At 39.1% G+C, this 20,972-nt stretch overlaps 1 protein-coding gene across 6 annotated transcripts in view; it reads right to left on the reverse strand.

Moving 5' to 3' along the window:
* The window catches only part of PARD3B (par-3 family cell polarity regulator beta), a 656,325-nt gene that overhangs the window by 31,677 nt on the left and 603,676 nt on the right, over positions 1–20,972 (reverse strand). For 5 of the 6 annotated variants that reach the window (XM_067548843.1, XM_067548841.1, XM_067548844.1 and 2 more), the window contains one exon: positions 2,154–2,233. In XM_067548843.1, coding sequence (XP_067404944.1) covers positions 2,154–2,233 — 80 coding nt within the window. Of the gene's footprint in view, positions 1–2,128; positions 2,234–20,972 lie in introns of those variants that run through there. The other variant, XR_010919815.1, reaches the window with a different exon arrangement.

Genomic DNA, 20,972 nt, shown 5'->3' on the forward strand with positions numbered 1-20,972 from the left:
CAAAGGCTACAGAAAGTCTTGATAAGTTCCTAAATTCCCAGTCATATCCTCCTAAGCACTCAAAGCTCGGTTGAGGTTTAGGTTATGGAGTCTAGTTTCCACCAGCAGTAACTGATGTTTTGAGAAGAAGTTGGGGCAATTAATGGTTGAGTCAGATAGAACTCCTCAGGGTATCATTGTGAATAGCTCATAGAAATGGCCTGCTAAGGATGTAGCAGCAGTCACAAAAGCAAACAAGACATTAGGATGCAAAATAGCACTGAACTCATTCTAATATTATATAAAAGAATGGTATGCTCATATCTGCAGCACTGTGTTCAATTCTAGTCATCTTATCTCAAACAAAGATAGAGCTGAATCAGAGGGAATTCAGAGTAATGAAAGTGATTAGCAGCATAGGGAGACTACCATTTTAAGAGAGATTGAAAAGAAAAGGATTGTTTAGTTTGGAGAGAAGACGAATAAGAGAGGACATGAAAGAGAAATTAAAAACAATGAATGGTGCAGAGAAGGTATATTGGGCACTGCTTTTCAAGTTTTTCTCATAATTCAAGAACAAGTGAATGATCAATAAAATTGAAAGGCAGTAAAATCTAAAACTGATAAAAAGCAATACTATTTTTTTCTTTACATATACTTAACTTGTGAAACTTGTTGCTAAAAGGTATAGCAGAGGACAAGAACTTAGCAGGATTCAATAAAAAGAATTGGACATTTATATGGATAATGAGAACAGGAAAAATATAGAAAACATTGCTGGGAATCAAATAGCACTCTATTAAAGCAGTACTGCTGTAGTAGTGTTGGTCCTAGGATATGAGAGAGACAAGTGCATGAGTCTTTTATTTGACCAGTTTCTGTTGACGGAAGACACTTTCAAGCTTCAAAAAACTTGTCTTCAGGTCCTTTGAGGCTCTGTGAAGCTTGAAAGCACATTCCTCCACCAACAGAAGTTTGTCCAATAAAAGATATTACTTCACCCACCTTGTCTGTCTAATATCCTGGGACCAACACCATTGCAAACCACCACCAATGTATGTCGATAAAAGGCAGTCACTGAACCACGGATGCATTCTGTGGTTTAAACAACACAGCATGCATTAAAAAGTTTTACTCAAGTCCAACAATGCTGAAGTTTGTATAACAGCTTTTCTTAGAGAGATCTAATTACTTTCAAGCAATGAGATATTCACTATATTCTATTTTATAGTGGTATGCCATATTACATTTAGGTCAATCCAACCTTTGCAATAACACATTTAGAAACAAATACTCAAATGGAAAAAATAGATGAAAAGATGTAGCTACAATGCACACTCATTTATTTCCTAAAAATACCAGCGTTGATGTGCCATGCCCTTTGGGGACCCCAGGAAATGTGGCACTAGTTAATTGTTTCATCCTCATTTAGAAAAACATGCTCCTCCACATAGCTACCTGATATCCACTTTCTTGCTTAGCATGCTTGGAGGGTGAATATTCTCTATTTTAGTTTTCTCCCCACTGCTCTAACCTTTCTTCATTTCTTTTTCTATCTTGCTAATTCTCACACTCTGCTATTATAACTCCCACAGAACCTGGATTGTAATCTTTGAAAGGTTTCCTCTTTGTCATGCCCTGCTGATTCCAGACTAAAATTATTCATCATTATTCAATAAGAAAAAAAAACCCTCTGCAAATTCTCTCATTTCCAAGGGGGTTGAGTTACGGTAAATAGTTACTGTGTTGGAAGAGGTCAAATTTTACTTCCAGCAATGGTGGGACTGTAGTAGCTGTCACTACTGCAGTGCAAACTCCTCACAGTAACGCTCTGTCATTGCCAACTGTGATTTTAGCACTATAAACTTTGTCACAGTTATGCCCTGCTAAGACCTGCTATATAACTCTAGCACAGTAAACTTCCTCAATGTCATGTTCTTTCCCTGTGGATCATGAGTCTTGCTGACATGTTCAATGAGAACGACTTTATTTTTTTTTAAATCAACTGTCTAAATTATTAATACAGTTATAAAGATGGCACTAAATCATCAGCAGAAGGCAGTGAGACAAAACTGCCACATAATATCACATTTCAGAGCCAGACGGCGGTTCTACACAGATTTCCCTAAAAATTGCAGGGAGAATCAGTGCATGAGGAAGCCTCAGTGATGTACCTGGGTAAGGATGCATATTGCCTTTCCATCCCTTCAAAGTAGAGATTGTGTGAACTCCCCTCTGGACCTTTTCCAGACACCTGTGGAGAGAAGAGTAATTAGCGATGAAGATCAATTATACACCCCAGTTACTGACAATGCATCTCAAAATGATAATCAGAACAAATGATGCTGCAGTGGTGCCAAAATCAACAAAAGAAAGGCAGGGGCTTAGAGAATCCACAAATCCTGTACTTAATCTTATCACTGCTAACAAGAAAGGGTTCCATATCAAAAGACTGTTTAGAACAGGTATGTTCCTCAGTGCTATTCCCTTGGCAGTAGGCCAGCAGGGATACTGTAAACTTTTTTGGTTACTCTCCCATTTGTAATTCAGTAAAATCAGGAGATAAATCTGATTAAATAAAAGCATCTCTTTATATCACTGAGTAATGCACACATAATTCAAAGGAAAGAATGAGTTTACATATTAGTTCCAGGTTTGTTTATCATCTGTTGTCAATTTTGCTACAGTAAAAAATGTGATATAAAAAAACCTTTTCATTCATAACACAAATCCAGAAGCTTTCCATAACACTGTTGTAAAGCTGAATGTGCAACAGGGACTTCAGTGCATTTACCATGCCCTAGTGTAGTTTCGGAAGTGAAGCATTAAGGTGCTCAGTGAAAACATCAGCTCTCTACTTGGTTTATTTTCAAGATGGTAGCCGTGGTGGCTGAAGTACAAAATCCTTTCAGGAAGACTCAAAGTGGGGTAAGGAATGCTGAACTTACATGCTTTTAGCTCACAGGAGTTCTCTCAATTTCACTCACTCAATGCCTGCTGATGGGCCAAGTGTTAAGAGCCTTGTTAAAATGGAGCTATTAGTCTTTCCTCCATAAATGCAGAAGGCTCACTGACTGCATTCAGTATTTCCTACATTAGTATGTATTCCGATTCTGGCACTACTAGAATCAGCAATTTTATAAAGCAATATACTATGATGCCATTTAAAATCCCCTTCCCCCTTTACAGATTAATGACAGAAGGGAAGATTTAATGCCTTTTCAAACACTTTTTAACAATTCATTAAGGAGAAACAAATAAATCACACGAGGCTGTCTGTAAATGTCTGATTATAAAAAGAGGAAACAAACTAAAATTAACATATTTTTCATATTCCACAGGTTAGAGAACCCTTCTGTCAGTCTTTTAATTTATGCACAATATGTCAGTTTCACTGAACAGATTTAAAATCTGTTGTGATAGAAAGTTTGTGCAGTAAGTTGTAATAAGGCTTATTCACCTGTATATAATATTTTCATGTATAATGTCTCTTAGAGAAATCCATTACAAAAAACAAGTCCAATGCAAACAGATTTATTACCAGATTAAGTTGCTAGACAGAGTTTTATAAATTATTTTAGACTAGTAGCATTATGCCAAGTCTGCATCCTAACATTTTGGAGCTAATATTAGTAATAATCCAACCTTTTCCTAATGAACAACTTATTCTGGAGGGGGCCTTGGCTAATTCCTCTTGATTTGAATCAAAATGGTAAGGGGTTGATGAGTACCAGAAGATAATAATCTCTGATTTGAAATGACCCTACTTTAATCGTGCCTCACTTAGGGGAAAAAAAAATCACAGTCCTAGATTTCATAAGGAGGGTAGAAGGCTAAACAGATTATTTTGTTCATTTTTCTACCAGTAAAAGTGACACACGTTTTATGTAGAAAGCGAGTACAAAAATTCACAGTCACTTCAGCTGTTCTCACACTTCTAATTTGAGCAGTTTGGTAATTTTCCTTAAATAGCTGGATACTCTGGTGATAGACAAACCCAGAACTTTCTGGCCCCCCCCCCCCCCCCCCCCCCGTTTTTTTTAAGGAAAAGCAAAGAAAAAAAAAACAGATTTAAGCTTTCTTCTGCTGAGCACAAAAATCATGTAAATTACTGTCTACCTACTTGATGCATGATAGAGGAGACAGGATAAATGATACACATGGTAGTTAATTCAAAATTCTAAACCAGAAAGCAAGTTTCCTGGTGATTACTTTTAAGCCTACTAAGTGTAACAAAAGTGAACATGAAATGATGAAATTTACTGGGTGTTTACCAAGAAAAACTTATGTAGTCACTACGCAAGTAAAAAGTACTTACATTGTAACAACTTGAAACATCAATTTTCTGATTGTTTCTTACAGAGAAAATAAAATCAGGTGCCTCCTGCCAGTTCTGTTTGTGTATGTGCTCTGAGATATAGTTACCATAGAAACTGTAATTGAGGATTCAATTTCAGAAATTTGGCTCCACATAGCTGATGAGTGGAGCCCTGTGAAATTCTTTTTATTGTTTATAATTTTTCCATTTTATTTTCGGGGAATTTTGTTTTATTTTGTTTTACCATCGGAGGCCTGGGTGGGGAAGTCAGGTCATGTGTGTGTGGGATGCCCCGGAAGGGAGGAGTGTTACTGCAGAATGAGCTTGCCCTACACTTATTGTACAATGGAGGCTTCTGTGCCATGGGGCTAGGTCTGGTTCCCCACTACAGGTGTTGTGACCTGGGGCATGAATCACAGTACTGCACTCAGGTTTGGCCAGCAACCCCTCCATCACTGTTGGGGTGTGGGCGGCCGGATCAACTTAGAGTGGCACTGTGACCCCGTGTGCCAAGTTACAATGCCTGGAGCAGAGCCCAGCCCCATGGCACAGGAACTGCTGCTGTGGGGTTAGTTTTCTGTTTTATTTCATTTTATTTCAAATTTATGAAAAACACAGAGCTCTATTGATGAGTCTCTGCACCCAGTATAGAACTGTCCAATAAGCTCAAAGAGCAAACTCGGTCAGTGTCTTTAATTAAAGATTCAGCCATCCCTTCTCATTTCCTTTTTCCATCTGTCTACACATCATTAAAGATGATATATTGCTGAATTAAAAGTAAAATGGTTTCTGAAAGAACATACTAACCTGATGAAAAGACAAAGGGAAAAGTTATTGCACTGAAAATGTCTGCCTCTTTAAATTGTTAGTTATGTTCTAGAAACAGTATCAACAATTGTTCTGTATCAGCCTTTACTCTCTTTAGGACTAGTTAGGCTAATAATTTGCTTTAGAAGGACTAATTTACAAGCTCAAGCACCAACTAGTAAGAAGAAAGTTGATCCACAAAGCCAAGCATGGTACACAATAAATTTTAAACAGTATCTACTTGCCTCAGTATTAACTAACTAAAAATAATTAACAGTATAAACTCTGAAAAAAGACTTAGTCATCACTGTGGAGAGTTCACTGTAGACTCTGCTCAATTTATAGAAGTGGTCCCAAAAAATCAAGCAAAATATTAGGATGCAATAGGAATGGGATAGAGAATTATACAGAAGCTATTATAATGCAATTAAATATATCAATGGCATAGCCATAGCTGGAATACTGTACTTACTTCCAGTTATCCTACAGAATATAGTAGAAATGGTGAAAAATTACTGGAAGCATATGAAGAATTGAAAAGATTAGAACCGTTTCAGTTTAGACAAAAGATGAGCATTTGAGAGGGAAGGATAAATAATGAACTGTATACAATAGGTAGATTGAGAGAATAAATAAAAATGCAAGAAGAAAGGGACATTCAATCATACTGATAGAGTAGCACATTTAAAATAGATAAAAGGAAGTACTTTTTTGAACAATAAATAAATTATAAATTATTAACCCAGGGAACTCATTGCCACAAGGCCAATAATTTAGTAGATTTAAAAAAAAAAAAAAAAGGATTGAAATTTTTATAGATAATGAAAACATCTAGAGTTACAATAGTAAAGATGATAAAATCTCAAAGTCTGCAGGGGGTATAAACCTTCATGCTTCAGGCCATCAATCAATCTCTCAAAGGATTAGGAAGAAACTTCCCATATTAGTAGATTATACCATAATTTCCCACTTCAGAGTTTCTTATACTTGATTTTCTTAAGCATCTGGTAATAGCCACTACTGGAGACAAGAAACCAGATTACATAGACCACTTGTCTGATCCTGCATAGCTTCCCTACATTCCTATGCCATGTACCAGGTCAACTTCTTTTCTGCAAAATTAGTATCAAGCTTGTTGTTCAAGCATCATTTTCCTCCACTAATAATTTCCATTCACAAACAAGGGTTCTGTAGTAAAAACCCACTTTCAGAATAGGCACTGCAATTCCTCCACACCTTTTAATCAAAATAATGCTAACCTACTAGAGGAAGAGATTTAAAAAAAAAAATTAAGATGGAGAGATGTGTGGAGGCACTCAGTCTTTTAAATTCACAAACTTTAGCATGGAACTAATAGACAGAGACATAAAGATACTGTTGTAGTAGAGCACAGTATTTTCTTAATTTCCATGGGTAGGTGGAATCTGAATTGGATTTGAGGAGTAAAACTGTGAAAAGATACATATTACATGCTCTATAATTCAATCCACAGAGAGGAAGTGAGTGTAATGAAAAAAAATGTGCAGGTGTATATGTATGCTATGGCCCTGTCAACTACGATAACCGTATAATACTTTTTTCTGAGACTTCTAATAAGAAGAAATGATAGGCTTGTGGCAAATAATTTCCCAAACCTGCCAATTCTCCTGAAGAAAACTGCCCTAAAAACCAAAATTATGTGAATGTGCACATATAGACTAAACCCAGAGAACAAATACCATAGATCAGCAGAGCATCTATGCTGAAATGACAAGGCATAAGTAGTCATGTGCCAGTGAGTGTTGTCAAGAATGGACTGTTAATTGGGTATCTGGAAATACTTTCTTGTATTTACCTACAAATAAGTGGTGGTACCAAAAAAGAGCATGGCCAAAAGTAGACAAGTGATCTCTTTCATGCTGAGGAGGAGACTACTTTGAAAACAGGGTCAGAAGGCATTGAAATCTCACTTCTTTTGCTCAGGAAGGATTTCATTTCATTCCTCCGTGTCCACACTTAACTTGTTTTGAGTTCTGTTCTCTGAATCCAACATAAGTTTAGAGCTAAGAAATCTACTTGGCCAGGAACTATTTGAGCTATGCTGCTCCAATGTGAAGGGCAGTGAACACTTCTGGGGTTGGCTGGGCATTTTTAGTAAAATGACACACAAACAAAACTCTAAAAATATATATTTACACAGGAGTCCATTAAACTTCTCAGGGCCAGGACCGTCCAAGTGTTTGTACACTGCCTAATATGAAGGCGTCCTGTGCTATGTTTTGGATACTATCCCAATGTACTACCACAATATAAATAATAATAATAATTCTCTTCCCATAACTCCCATGCTCACTTTTTCAGGAAATGTCATTCAGGATGATATTCTACTTCTCTCTTGGGTTCTAACTTGCCTATTTTATAGGTAATAAATTCCCAGGTGAACTACAGGAGTTCTCTGTTCTGTCCTTTCATCTTCTGGTTTGTTCAGAATGGATTTGTAATCCCGTGTAACACAACTCTCATGCTGACTGAAGACACCGACTTCCACTGGACAACTACACCATAGAGGGGAATGACACAAAGCCAATACCTGGGAGTGGGGTAGGACAGGAGCATGTAGGACATAGCAGGCTGTTATCTTGGGTTTTTTAGGGCATGTGCACTGTGTATTTTGTCTAGGGTGGCATGTGGAACTTCTTTACCATTTTTGCAAAAAGCAAGTCTCTTCATAACATGATGAAGGTTTCTCATTTCACTCAAATAAGTGAAAGTCTGAAGTTTCACATAGGTTAATCTTTTAAAAACTAATAATATATTGCAAACTGGGGTCTTGTCTGGTGGGTTTTTCATGTTTCGCTTTTATTGGATCATTCCTATGCCAAACTTCTCCTTTTGGCCTTTTTCACTGTTTTATTTCTGGAGAGGGATTCACTATGTATAAAAGAAAAAAAAATTAAACACCCTTCCATCAGCCATCTTCCCCACCAGCAAAAACAAATATTTTAAAGTGCATACAGAATACAAAATAAACAACAACCAAGAGTTATTGCCTAACGCTTAGGGGGCCAGAGTAACTTCATCTGACCTGACACCCATTGGATTTACAACTATGTAACTAAGGTAACTCCACAGGCTCCACTTGAGTTCTACTGGATTTACACTGGTCTAAGTGAGATCACAAGCAGACCCTGGAAACAAGATTCTGGGATTGTATTCCTAATTTTGTTACTCACTCACTCTAGTCTCAGGAAAATCACTTAACTTTGTGTGTCTGTTTACTCCTTATAAAATAGGGCACAATAATAATAATTATATACATCTAGCTCACAAGGTGATTGAAACTTAATGAGTGGGACCCAGAGCAGGAGTTCTTAGCTTTTCAATGAGACTTGTGCTCCTATATCACTTGAAAATCCCACCCAATATCTATAGAGCACCTTGAGTTCTTTGGACAGAAGACTGAGAATAAGCACAGCATGCTATAGGCTTTGCTGCTTGGTACATTTCTTGTGATTATCTGTTAAAGGGCTTGTCCAGAGGCTGGTCTGACCTCCCTTCTCCAAAGCTCGGCTTTTATCTATGAGCACTTCTAATCACACGGGTTGCAATTCTGCATGCAAAAAAGAGCCACGGGTAAGAGGAATTTGCTCTTTGACCTGCAGGTTTCCTCTCTGCTGAGACACACTTGGTTTTTGTTTTCTATTAGGTGAAAATTGAAAAAAATTGAAAGAGGTAAAAATAAATTTGCCCCATCTCCCTCTTGATGTTTTGTGCACAGGTCAAAATTCAAACCTCACCCATGCTATCTTCAGCATTTTAACCGTTCACACAGTTCTAGTGACTGGACATTTTAAGAAACAGCCATTTTGACTTGATACATTTTAGTTTTCTAGTCAAAGTGGAAGAAAGGGTTATATAGGGTAATGGCCTGGGTGGTCTAACAGGTCGTTTCTATTCCTGGATTCTATGCTACCTTCATTACTATGCCTTTCAAGACCTTCAATATTCTCACAGAAAACAAGTTTTCCTTCAGCCATCTCTTTTTAATTTTTAAATCAAAAGACAAACATTTAAATTTTAAAATTCTAAGTGTGTCCATAGTTCAAAAGAATATTTCTGATGTTTTCCTATATACACGAAAAGGGATGTATTTTGGTTTCCTGGTTTGGAATGAAAGTTGAAACAGTGATTTTGTGTTATTATAACACTCATCATTTCTCCCTCTAATTTGGATGGTTTTTAATAAAGCTCCATTGATTTCACTGAAAGAAATCCCTCCTGGCAAAAGCAGAACACACACGCTGATTGCTAAATATGCAGCAATTATCATATTCAGCAGCACACTTTAATATCTTATTTATAGATGTATCTATCTATAATTTGCTTTAATTAAGTTGCATTGATTTTAATGACAGAAGCAGTCCTCAAAGAAGGGGCTAGTGTTATAGGATCCCATCGATACCTCTCTGCCATTGTTTGGACATAGGGTAGCACCTTTAATACTTCTCCATTGTATATTCTTTTCTTTTTCAAGTGGCTGTGATGGGAAACACAAATGATGTTCATTTGAAAAATCTCAGAATCACCACTATTGATCGAGGTCACTTTGACTTCCCTGTTACATGCTAAACATACACATAGGTTTGTTTTGGAGAACGAAGAAGGAATCAATGTTTTCCATGTGCTCATGGAACTGCAGTATGGCTTCTAAAGAATTTCTTGTATTTGTTTCTATTTTAGATGCAATTTTGTGTGTGTAATTTTATATTTGTGTTCTTAAAGTTTTATATAATACCCTGAGTGTTTTATGTTGGCTGGGGAGGCTACTAATTCTTACCATTAGCATCTCCTTGACAGCTCAAAATGCTGACTAAATATTTTAGGAGCCTGATCCAACAAATGGCCCTGTGTGGGTTAACCCCTGTGTCTCCACAGTGCCTCAGATGCAGGGTCAAGGCCTCATTTATTTTTAAATTAATGCTCTGTGGGCTCTGGCTTATAAGGTGCTGACCATTCTGGACCTGATCCATAAAGTACTTAAGCATGTGCTTAACTTTAATTTGTAGTCCAATTGATTACAATGGGACTAGTCACATGCTTAAAAAGTTAGGCGTGTGCTTACATACCTCCTTTTGCCCCTCCTACTGTTTTTTGATAATGTTTGTCATAATTTTAAGAGTATTAAATTCCTCTTGGAAGAGTCCTGAGAACTGAGATACACTTGCATCTCTCCTCTCATAATTAAGCAGGAAACATACACACATACTTGTTCTCACACACACTTAACCACCATTCTAACATTCTATGTCCAAAGTAATCCACAGGAGCTATGCTGATTACCCCTGTTGATGATCTGGCTCAAACATTTTCAGGACAGCAAGTATATTGAAATGTCTTTAAAACATTTCTATCATGATCTCAATCTACCTACCACCCATTCTTAGTGTGTATATATTTTCCACACAGGGTGAAAAATAAGCACTAGTTTTCTAAATCACTGCATTCCAGACTATATCAACATTAATTGTGTAAGAATTATCCATTTTAAAGAATTATCCATGTTAAAATGCATGGACATGATCTCAAAGGAAGAATTTTAAGGCAGCTATGCTACTGCATTTTCAGTTTCTCGTCATCATTTTTCATTCATTGATTATCACTATAAGTGTTGATTAATAGTTATGTTCATGCTGCTAGAATGCATCTCCCTTGGGTGACAAAAACATCCTTGTATAAAGAAAAAAGATAATAATCACACCATCCTTCCTCTTTCCCATAAAAAAATGCACGGAGACAAACACATCAGAGTTACTGATGATCTTGGTTTCCCTGGTTAGTGGTTTTGAACAGTTTTGCTTAAAAGATCAGCCGAAGCAGTCAGAACATTAATTTGTCAATCAGCTTGCTAGACGGTTAAGTGTTTCTTAATCTTATGAGCTCTCTTCTTTTGGAAAACAAACAAACAAATAAAAAGAGATACAAACAATAGGTCTTAGATAGCAGTGTTGGTGATTCACAATAAGTTTGTTTGTCTGTATCCCTCCTCCCTATCCCAAAACCACCATGAAGCTTCAATGACAATTGTACATCAAACTTGAAACTAGTAGGTCTGATTAACTTAGTATTTATTTTTTCTACTCAGTAATGCCCTAGCTCTTATTCATTGAGATGAACTCATGATTTAGATTTAGATACAGAGAATAATTCTTTATGAAGGCAATAGACTGAGGGACAACCAACACAGATGGGAACTTTAAAAGGGAAACAGGCTGTTCTCATATAGAGGTTATGTTTAAAAATATGGCAATTGCTATAGCTAAAGAGAAACCATGATCTCATCATTCTCTACGTATAGAGAATTCAGCAAAGGGGGAGATGAAGTTATCTAAGGCAGTAATTCTCAACCTTTCCAGATTACTGTACCCGTCATTAGTCTGATTTGTCTTGCATACCCCCAAGTTTCACCTCACTTAAAAACTTGCTTACAAAATCAGACAGAAGTGTCACAGCACACTATTGTTGAAAAATTGCTTATTTTCTCATTTTTACCATATACTTATAAATCAATTAGAATATAAATATTGTACTTACATTTCAGTGTATAGTATATAGAGCAGTATAAATAAAAACAAGGCATTATCTGTATGAAATTCTAGTTTGTATGGACTTTGCTAGTGCTTTCATATAGCCTGTTCTAAAACTAGGCAAATATCTAGATGAGTTGATGTATCCCCTGGAAGACCTCTGCATACCCCCAGGGGTACATGTATCCTTGGTTGAGAACCACTGATCTACGACATAACTAAAAAGGTTTTGAGCATAGCCACTCTGAGTGGATATTCTATTTTCTGAACCTCTGCTCAATGTTCTCCTGGTCCCAGATCCTTGAGGGGCTATCAGTTTCCTTTGCCTATGCTAAATGAGATCGTTTCCTGGCCCGTGACTTTCTCCCTGGGTGGCTTCTCTTTCCATTAATCCTATAATGTGTTTTTGTTAATTCTACCTCTTAATTGTCTTTAATGACCACCAGATTGGTGACATCCTCCCTCACAATACTACTCAAGTTTAAAACAGAGAAGCAAACTGAGGCCATTCAACTAATAATAGAACTTTACCACCACCCTCCCACCCAAAAATCTATCATGTCAGCATTGTTTCTTCCTAAGCCAGTCAGGGCATGTCAATTATTTTAACATGGAACCAGATCAATTCACATAGTTTCTTCCCAAACCTCAAAGAAGAGGAGCCATTTAACTTGTGATTGACTTTTTGCAGGCGGGGAGGGTCACAGGACATCTCCCTTTTACAAAATGCTGTGAGCCAGTTCTTCCCATCTCTTCAAATCTACCTTAAATCCAACTCTTTGTGTTAGCCTATGATTGAGACTAAGTCCCTTTTTGCTCCTCCCCAGTCTTGCATTCTTTGCTTTTCCCCTCACTGTAATTAGTTTACAAGACTACTTATCCGCATGATTACCGCTTTTAAATTACAGTATTCTTTTCTTTTACTCCAGTTCATCATCTTGCATCATTTTGCCTTGCTACCTGTATACCCAGTTTTATAAGGCATTTTCTCATTATGTTACCTCTTAATATAAAGCATTTTGAAATATTTTGTATGAGAGACACTATATGGAGTAAATTGAATTGAATTTTTTCTCAAAGTCAGGGGCTTTCAGCATCTGTCTTCAGCTAAGTCAGCAGAGTTCTCAGCACCCAATACCAATATGCAAGGGCTATTCTTTGCAGTACATGTACAATCTTTTATCTTTACTAGGGAAAATGGGATTATAATGTCAGAACCTGGGGAGCAAACAGGATAGCATCCCAAGATTTATATTCTAAAGTCTCCAGTCCCATTTTTGTAACATTTAATGATCAGAATCTGACTCTGATATACTGCCATATCTGCCTGCATCTGGTGTTGACGCTGGATGCGGGTGTGCGTGTTTGTGTGTGTGTGTTGGAGAGGAAGGAAAATAGCAGGGCATGGAACAAAATTGCAGAACAAGTGGTGGAAATAGAGAGTGAAAAGCTTCCTACAGTTAGGCAGACTCACAGGGGAAAGAAAGCCTTTCATTGTCTATACAATCTTGCCTTGCTGGAGGTCCTCAAGAGTAGAAGGGGTAGAGCCTGGAGGCAGTAAATCTCTCACTTGTTTTATTACATTCTAAATACTTAGCTACTGGACCAACCAATGCACTATCTCCTGGAAGAAAAGGAAGAAGAGGGGGGGAAACAGAACAAAGAAAAAAAGCAGGCAATCAGATAAAAGTGGAAAACAAATCCCCTCCACAATCAGCCCCAAAACAGCTCATGTTAAAGAAAATAGTCAATGGAGTTATCATCATGTTGTTAAAATGTAACCCCAACTCCTTCTATTGTGATTTAACAACAAACTGGAACAACACTCTTAGAATTTCAATGGTTAGTCTGCATCACAGGGTATTAAATTCACCTTCATCCTGTTAAACACAGATATGACTAAAGAGAGTCTCTCTCGCAATGGCATTATGACAAAAGCTCTCCAGACTGTAAATTCAATATGGTTAAAAAAAATTCCCTGGATTAATACTGAGCAAACTACATCAGCATGAGCAAGTTTCAAGAGCAGTTGCTTTCCATATGCTCTGGCATCAGGTTCTTTTGGATCCTGTGGTACCAGTCTGCAAATGCTACAGACATTGTTTCTCATGCTTGCAACTGCTGTTAGGTGGCGACCTTCCTTCCTTGCTGATACCAGTTGAGCAGTTGGTATAGCTTCTCTGTGATTTGGTACTGTCTGTTGTTTGCTGGTACCAGATGGATACCAGATGGAGTACTGTGGGCAATGCCTTCCCTGTGTTCTAGTCCCAAAATCACTGCCGATAGGGTCAGTCTTGTCAATTAGTTGACTCCTAAATGGCACTTCAAAGCAATACTCTGAAAAATCTCAACATCTGTTCCTTACTCCTAATGACCCTAAAAAAATGTTATAGTCATACTTTCCTTTACCCAGGAGTTGCAATACATCTGCAGGAAAATACAATCTTCCAGCAGCTTGCAGACATCAAACTCACTCCTGGCTGATGGCAGCTCCAGAATGGCACCTCAACTGCTACTGTCAGGACTGAATGTGAAGTATAATCAATATATTCTTTTTCTGTGATAGTGCCACAATATAGAAGTTCAGAGATGCAGCAGGGCAGCTTTCAAACAGTATTTTTAGTGGCAAAATGGATTAACAAGAAAACAACAACTTTAAGTGCCTCTGAACAGCATCAGGGATACCTCAGTACTGAGCACAAAGAATGCAAAGAGAGGGGGAAAAAAAGAGAAAGAAGTGGAAGAGACCTGTTATAAGTATTAATTTTTTATTTGGGTCTTTTGAGATGTTGACCTAATTGTCAAACTGGAAACAGAAGTAAGAAGATCAGTTAGTGGTTTTGAATGCGGCATATAGCAGTTGCTTCCAATACCATTTTTAAAGATTTTTTTCTAAGTTTACTTAAGAAAATACAGGCGTGTTTAGTTAAATTATCTATACACTCAGCAGTAGAATGTCTGATGGAAAATATAGCTGACATCAAAGCATATTCCCCACCCCCCAATTTGTTTCATACAGAAGTTATGATAAACAGGTTATGTGTTTCCTAAGGTTACCATGGAAACACTTTCTTTTCAGGCCATCATTTACAAAGGTAAAATTTGCATTAAAATATGATGGAATTTGATTTTTTTTTTAGACTCAAGTGGGGTCATGATACTATACAATATAGCTATTATTTCAAACTTGGGAACATGTGTTGAAGCGAGAGATCTATTAATCCCTGTAAGCACCTGGGTGACCAATTACAGTTTAATTGCCAACTTGACAGGTATCTCCCAGGCAAATTAACAGAAAACACTTTGAAATTAGCTTCTAATGCAAATAGAAATGTTAACATGGATCTGCTAGTTGGTAGCCACCAAACAGTACTTTATTAATTCCCTGTGTAATTGTTCCCCAAGAAAGGTGGAATTTAGATTGTCAAAATTTCTGTTTTGCTAACGGCCAGATATGTAGGACATGGTCATGTATTTGAATTATACATGTGTCCCACTTTTTTTTGGAACATATGTTGTTAAATTACTGTGCCTTAAATGTAATTCAAATAGAGGTATCCATATTAAATAGAAGCAATATTGTGGAATGTCTGCAAGGTTAGGCTCTGCTTACCTTGTTTTGAATGACTTAGGGTGAAATGGAACTTGTGCCATTGACTTCACCGCAGTCAAGATTTCATCCCAATCTTTATCTGCTACTGCTGTGATTTGTGTTCTTGGGAATACTTTAATGTATAAAATTTATCCACTCCACTCAAATATCAACAGCCTCCATGTCCCAAAGTTAACTACTCTCAGATTAATTACATATACTTTCAATAACCTACCAGGGGGCACAAATAATAGCCTGCTTAACATATAACTATATTGCACACAATAATGCAATGCATAACAATTGTGACAATCACTACTTTTGACAAAGCAAATATACAGCTGAAACATTTAAGAGTAGAACAATGTACTCACTATCAAAACTGGACTAAGCAGAATGTCAGTAGAAATCCTGGAATATCCTCTCTTTTACACAGTCCACACAAATAGCAGATACTGGTGGTATTAATATAGAATCTAATATACTATTGTATTGGTAACACGTAATGGAGGTAAGTAGGTATAGAACCCATTTCCTTCTGCTCCCCAAAACATTCAATCTTCTACCACATGAGCTAAAGGAGAATTTCATTAGCTGTTACCAGTGTAGTATTTATGACATGCAATTCAGTAGCAATGAGTCCACCCCATAGTGGGGTGTGAGACACAAATAGATTAGCTAGATTATTATTTACATCACTAGAATAGAAAAAGGTAACAAAACATAAACTGTGGCATTTGCCACACTAATTGCCAAGTAAATAAACAAAATATGGCTGATCAGCAAGTACCATAAAAAGACAAAAACCAGTTCATCATCAAAGTTGAGCCCTCAGATCAGGTTACTCTGAACAAGTGTCTATTATCATGACTCAGATAGAGACCTTTTTTGTACTGGTAAATTCTTAAGCACAGAGACTTTAAAAAAAATCAATCCAATTTACTAAAGTATACATGGACATTAAAAAATATTTTAAAAATTAGAAATGCAAACAGAAAAGGAGTTGACTAAGAATCTTTGCAGAGCTCTTTAACACAGTACATTCACTAGGCATCCTTTTTAATTAGATGTTTGCAGTGTTGTGGTTGTCATGTTGGTCTCAGGCTATGAGACACCAAGTGGGTGAGGTAATACCTTTTATTGGACCAACTTCTGTTGGTGAAAGAGAAACTTTTGAGCTTCACAGCGCTCTGCGGTAACCTAAAGACGAGCTCTGTGGAGCTGAAAAGTTTGTCTCTTTCACAGAAGTTAGTCTAATAAAAGATATTACCTCATCCACCTTGTCTCTCTTTTAATTAAATCACATTTTCATCATTAAGGGGTCAGTGCTCTTTTTTCCAAGTTCTCATTGACAACTAGAGTTGATCACAGATATGTGGATTGAAAATTGAAAAAGAGAATAGATCTTGGATAGAAAAGCCAAAGTCATGTAATGCATCAGCATGACCTGGTAAATGGAGTTTTCTTCTCCCATTTTGTACTGTATTTTAATGCTGTCTTGTTATTAGATTAGCATATGCACTACAGACCTTACATTAGGAACGAATAAAGTTATCCACCCAATCTCTTGGTGTCTGAGTCAGTGACTTTATTTTTAATTTTAAATAATTATAACAATGTCGCCTATTTATTGAGAAAAATCAAGCCTCTATGTATTCAGAGATAATGGCTTATACACCATCCAGTGATACATTCTAATTACTTTTCACATGTTTGCTGTGAAGAAATCTTGAACTCTTTAGTGTTCTCAACTGCCTGACAACAACGTAGCCATAATACTTTCAAAGCTCAGTGCTACTCGAGTAGTGGCTATGATGTAATTTATCAAGCAGTTCTGCTAATGCCTTTTGCAATGAACTGTAAGGAAATAAATCTTACAGATTATTCTGTAACACAAAAAAAAAAAAACCAAAAACCAAAAACAAACAAACAAAAAAGCCTCACAGTTACTAACTTTCCGTAACTGCTGTTGTTCAAGATGTGTTGCTCATGTCCATTCCAAGTAGGTGTTTGAGTGTCATGCACAGTCGCCGGAAGGTTTTTCCCCTAGTGGTATCAGTAGGGTCAGCTCTGGTGCCCCTGGAGTCGTGCCTTCGTGGGGCTGTATATAGGGCCCTCCCAACCCACTGCCTCTTCAGTTCCTTCTTGCTGGCTGGCTCCGACAGATGGGTAGGCAAGTGGTTCTTGGAATAGACATAAGCAACACATCTCAAACAACAACATTTACGGAATTTTCATAACCATTTTTTCTTCTTCGGGTGCTTGCTCCTGAATTTCAAGAAGATGACTCCCAAGCAGATCCATATGGGGATGGGTCGGAGTTCAATGACCTGCAGATCACAGTATCGGTCTACCAAATGCAGCATCGTCTCTAGTTTGCTGTGTTATAGCATAGTGTGTCGCAAAGGTGTGAACAGATGACCATGTCATGGTTCTATGGGATCTGAGTGAGGAACGCTGCTGAGGATGCCTGTGCCCTAGTGGAGTGAGCTGTCAATGCTGGGGTCAGTATTTTCACCAAGTCATAACACGTCCTGATACATGACATGATCCAGGAAGAGATTCTTTGTGAAGATACTGGAAAGCCTTTCATCCTGTCTGCTCTTGCTATGAAGAGCTGCGTTGTTTGTCTAAAGGGTTAATCCTCTTGATATAAAAGCCACGGCCCATCTAATGTCCAGAGAGTGCAGCCTCAGCTCTTGGCTTTGTGGCTGTGTGGCTTTGAGTGGAATTGTGACACAGAAGAAAGCTGGGTGAGAACGAAGCTTTGAAGAAAGCTATATAAGGAGCCTCAGATATGAGGGCCTTGTGTTCTGAGACTCTCCTGGCTCAAGTTATGGTCACTAGAAAGGCTAACTTCGAGGAAAAGAAGTCAGCATATCGTTATCAGTTCAAATGGAGGTCCTGACATACAAGGTTGAGATTTCATTGGGGAGTTGGCTGATGTGTTTGAGGGTATAATCAGCCCACGCATGGTAGAAGTGGGATAACTGATCCGAAAAGAACAGGGGTGAAGGATCCGAGTCCTGAATTGGTACGCCATCCTCAGGCACACACTCAAAAAGTTCTGTTTGGGACCAAAAGATTGCCTCGCCAGTCCAGGGCCTTGGCTGATAGAAGCCTGAGAGGGTTTCCTCCTGTAACTCCTGCCCCTTTTATGATTGTACTCCTGTCTGGATTGGGATTGATAGAACCAAGGTAGGGATGAGGTTTGAAATGCTTCCTGTGCAGCACTGGAGCATAGAGGCCTAAGGACTTTAAAGTAGCCCGAGAGACCTTAAGGCTGTGCAGTTTCAAGTCTGTCTGCTCAGAGAATAGCACCAGGCCTTCAAAGAGAAGGTCTTGGATCACCTCCTGGACCTTGTGTGGGAGGCCCGAGGCTTGTAGCCATGAGCTCTGATGCATTGCTACCGCCAATTACATGGTGCGAGCTATGGCAGCTCTCACGTCCAGTGCTGTCTGAAGCGAGGCCCTTGCAACCGTTTTGCCTTCTTCTGTCAGGGCTGTGAACTCCACCCTGGAGTCTAATGGTATAAGAAATTTGACATAGACCACCAAGAGTTAAAATTGTATCTTCTCAACACCACCTGTTGGTTCGCAATATGGAGTAGGAGCCACTCAGTAGAGCACACCTTTCTCCCGAAGAGGTCCAATTTTTTCATGTCCATTGCCTTTGGTGTGGGGCCTTGCTGATCTTGCCTCTCACGCTCATTGGCCTCTGCAAATACAAGCAACCCCAGTGGGGGATAAGTATAGAGGTATTCATAGTCCTTGGAGAGTAAAAAATATTTTCTCTCTTCCCTCTTTGCAGTTGGAGGCGGGGAAGCCAGGGCCTGCCATAGTGACTTTGTTGTGTCATGAATCGTCTTTATTAGTGGCAGTGCTACCCTGGATGGGCCCGCAAAGACTAGAATGTCTACTATAGGGTCTACGTTATCGGAGACCTCCTCAATTTAGAGCCGCAAATTCTGCACCACTCTCCTCAAGAGCTCCTGATGGGCTCTGCTGTCATCTGCAACTGGTGTTGCTGAGGACCCCTCAACTGCTTTGTCTGAGGATGAAGACGATGTCACTGTAACCAGGGCAGCCTCCTGACCTTCTGCTCCTAAAGGGTCCTGCAGTGTCAGTTCATCGAACTTAGTGCCGGGGTCGACAACGTGCTCAGTACTGGACACGACATCATATTTGGAGCTGGTTTTGGTATCAAACAGTAGCACATCCTCTGACTGAGGTGGGTGATATCTGCTCCCGGAGGCAAGTGATAATGACCATCATGATTGCGACCCTTGAGCCTGATGGAACACCCCAAGGTCCAAAAAGGCCACTAAGCTGGCATTTGTCCCTGTGGCAGCCAAGGCGTGGGGAACGGGTGACCAGTCTCAATCCTCTGGTGCCACCTCTCTGACTGGTGCCGGCGTCACCTAAAGGAGTAGGACTCAGCTTCAGAGTCGGAGCCCGACAACTTACTTTGTGGGGTCCAGTGTGGTGTGGTTCCCATTGGCTGGAGAGCAGTGCCGGGGAGATGGCGACCACGGCATCATAGCCGGCTTTTCCCTGGATGGCTTCTTGCCACTTGTGGTCTGGTGTCCGGAGCACGCTTGCACCTGGGACGGCAGTGCCATGGTCTCTACAGTTCTCTGGCCATTTCAAAGGTCTCCAGTATGGAGGGAAGCTGTAGGTTCTCCTCATAGATCTCCCTGGCCAGGGAGTCCAAAAGCACTAGACTCGATGGACCCCTTTCCAGGGCTGGAGTCAATGGTATCACAGCTGAGGGTACGGCATTTGGGTGGTCCAACGCGGGTCACATTCCACTCGAGCTCTTATGCCCTGTTGTTTTGGGCATCAGTGAGTGCCCACTGTCCATCTTCCTCTGCTTCTTACATGGTAAAGGAGAATGCGACTAGTACGGTGTCCCTTGTTGCCAGTGATCCGTGACAGTCCTTGGGGTCTCTAGACACAGAATTCTTCCTCTGCACCATCTCTCTTATGGACGCCTGTGTGCTCCACATCAAAGCTGATGTACTAGGTATCAGCTCGGTGCTGAGTGTGACCAGAAAGCAGTCTCCATTAGGATGAACTTCAATCTCTGGCTCCTCTCCTTCTTTGTCCTAGGTCGGAATTCCCTGCAGAGCTTACAGCGATCCCTCCAATGGGTCTCTCCGAGATACTTTAGACAAGTGGTATGGGGATCGCTTCTTGGCATGGGCTTTTTGCAAGTCCCGCATGGTTTAAAGATAGAGGAATGAGGCATGCCCCAGCCCCAAGGAAGGGGAGGTGACCCTGATCAGTGGGGTCCTATCTAACTAAATTATCTGTAACTACAAATTAACAAACTATTTGACTATTTACAGGTATCATCAGTTGAAACAACCATTAGGAAGAAGCTTGCAAAGTAAGAGAAGATTAATGTTCCAGCAACCATCATAGAAAGTAAGAAGGAACTGAAGAGGCAGGGGGTTGTCAGGGTCCTGTATGTGGCACCCTGAAGGTGCTACTCCAGGGGGTTCAAAGCTGACCATAAGGATACCACTAGGGAAAAAACCTTCCAGCTACTGTGCATGCAGCACACACACACCTACTTGGGATCGACATGAACAAGCACTTGAAGAAGAATCCCCAAATATTTAGATAAAAAGGTCAGTCCAAAAAATTTATGTTTTTGAAAATATATTTTAAAATGTCTTTAATAGTCACATATTTAACTATGGCGATG

This window comes from Emydura macquarii, unplaced genomic scaffold, assembly GCF_026122565.2.
Source record: "Emydura macquarii macquarii isolate MOO-44397 ecotype Brisbane River unplaced genomic scaffold, CSIRO-AGI_Emac_v2 contig_1253, whole genome shotgun sequence".
Lineage (NCBI taxonomy): Eukaryota > Metazoa > Chordata > Testudines > Chelidae > Emydura > Emydura macquarii.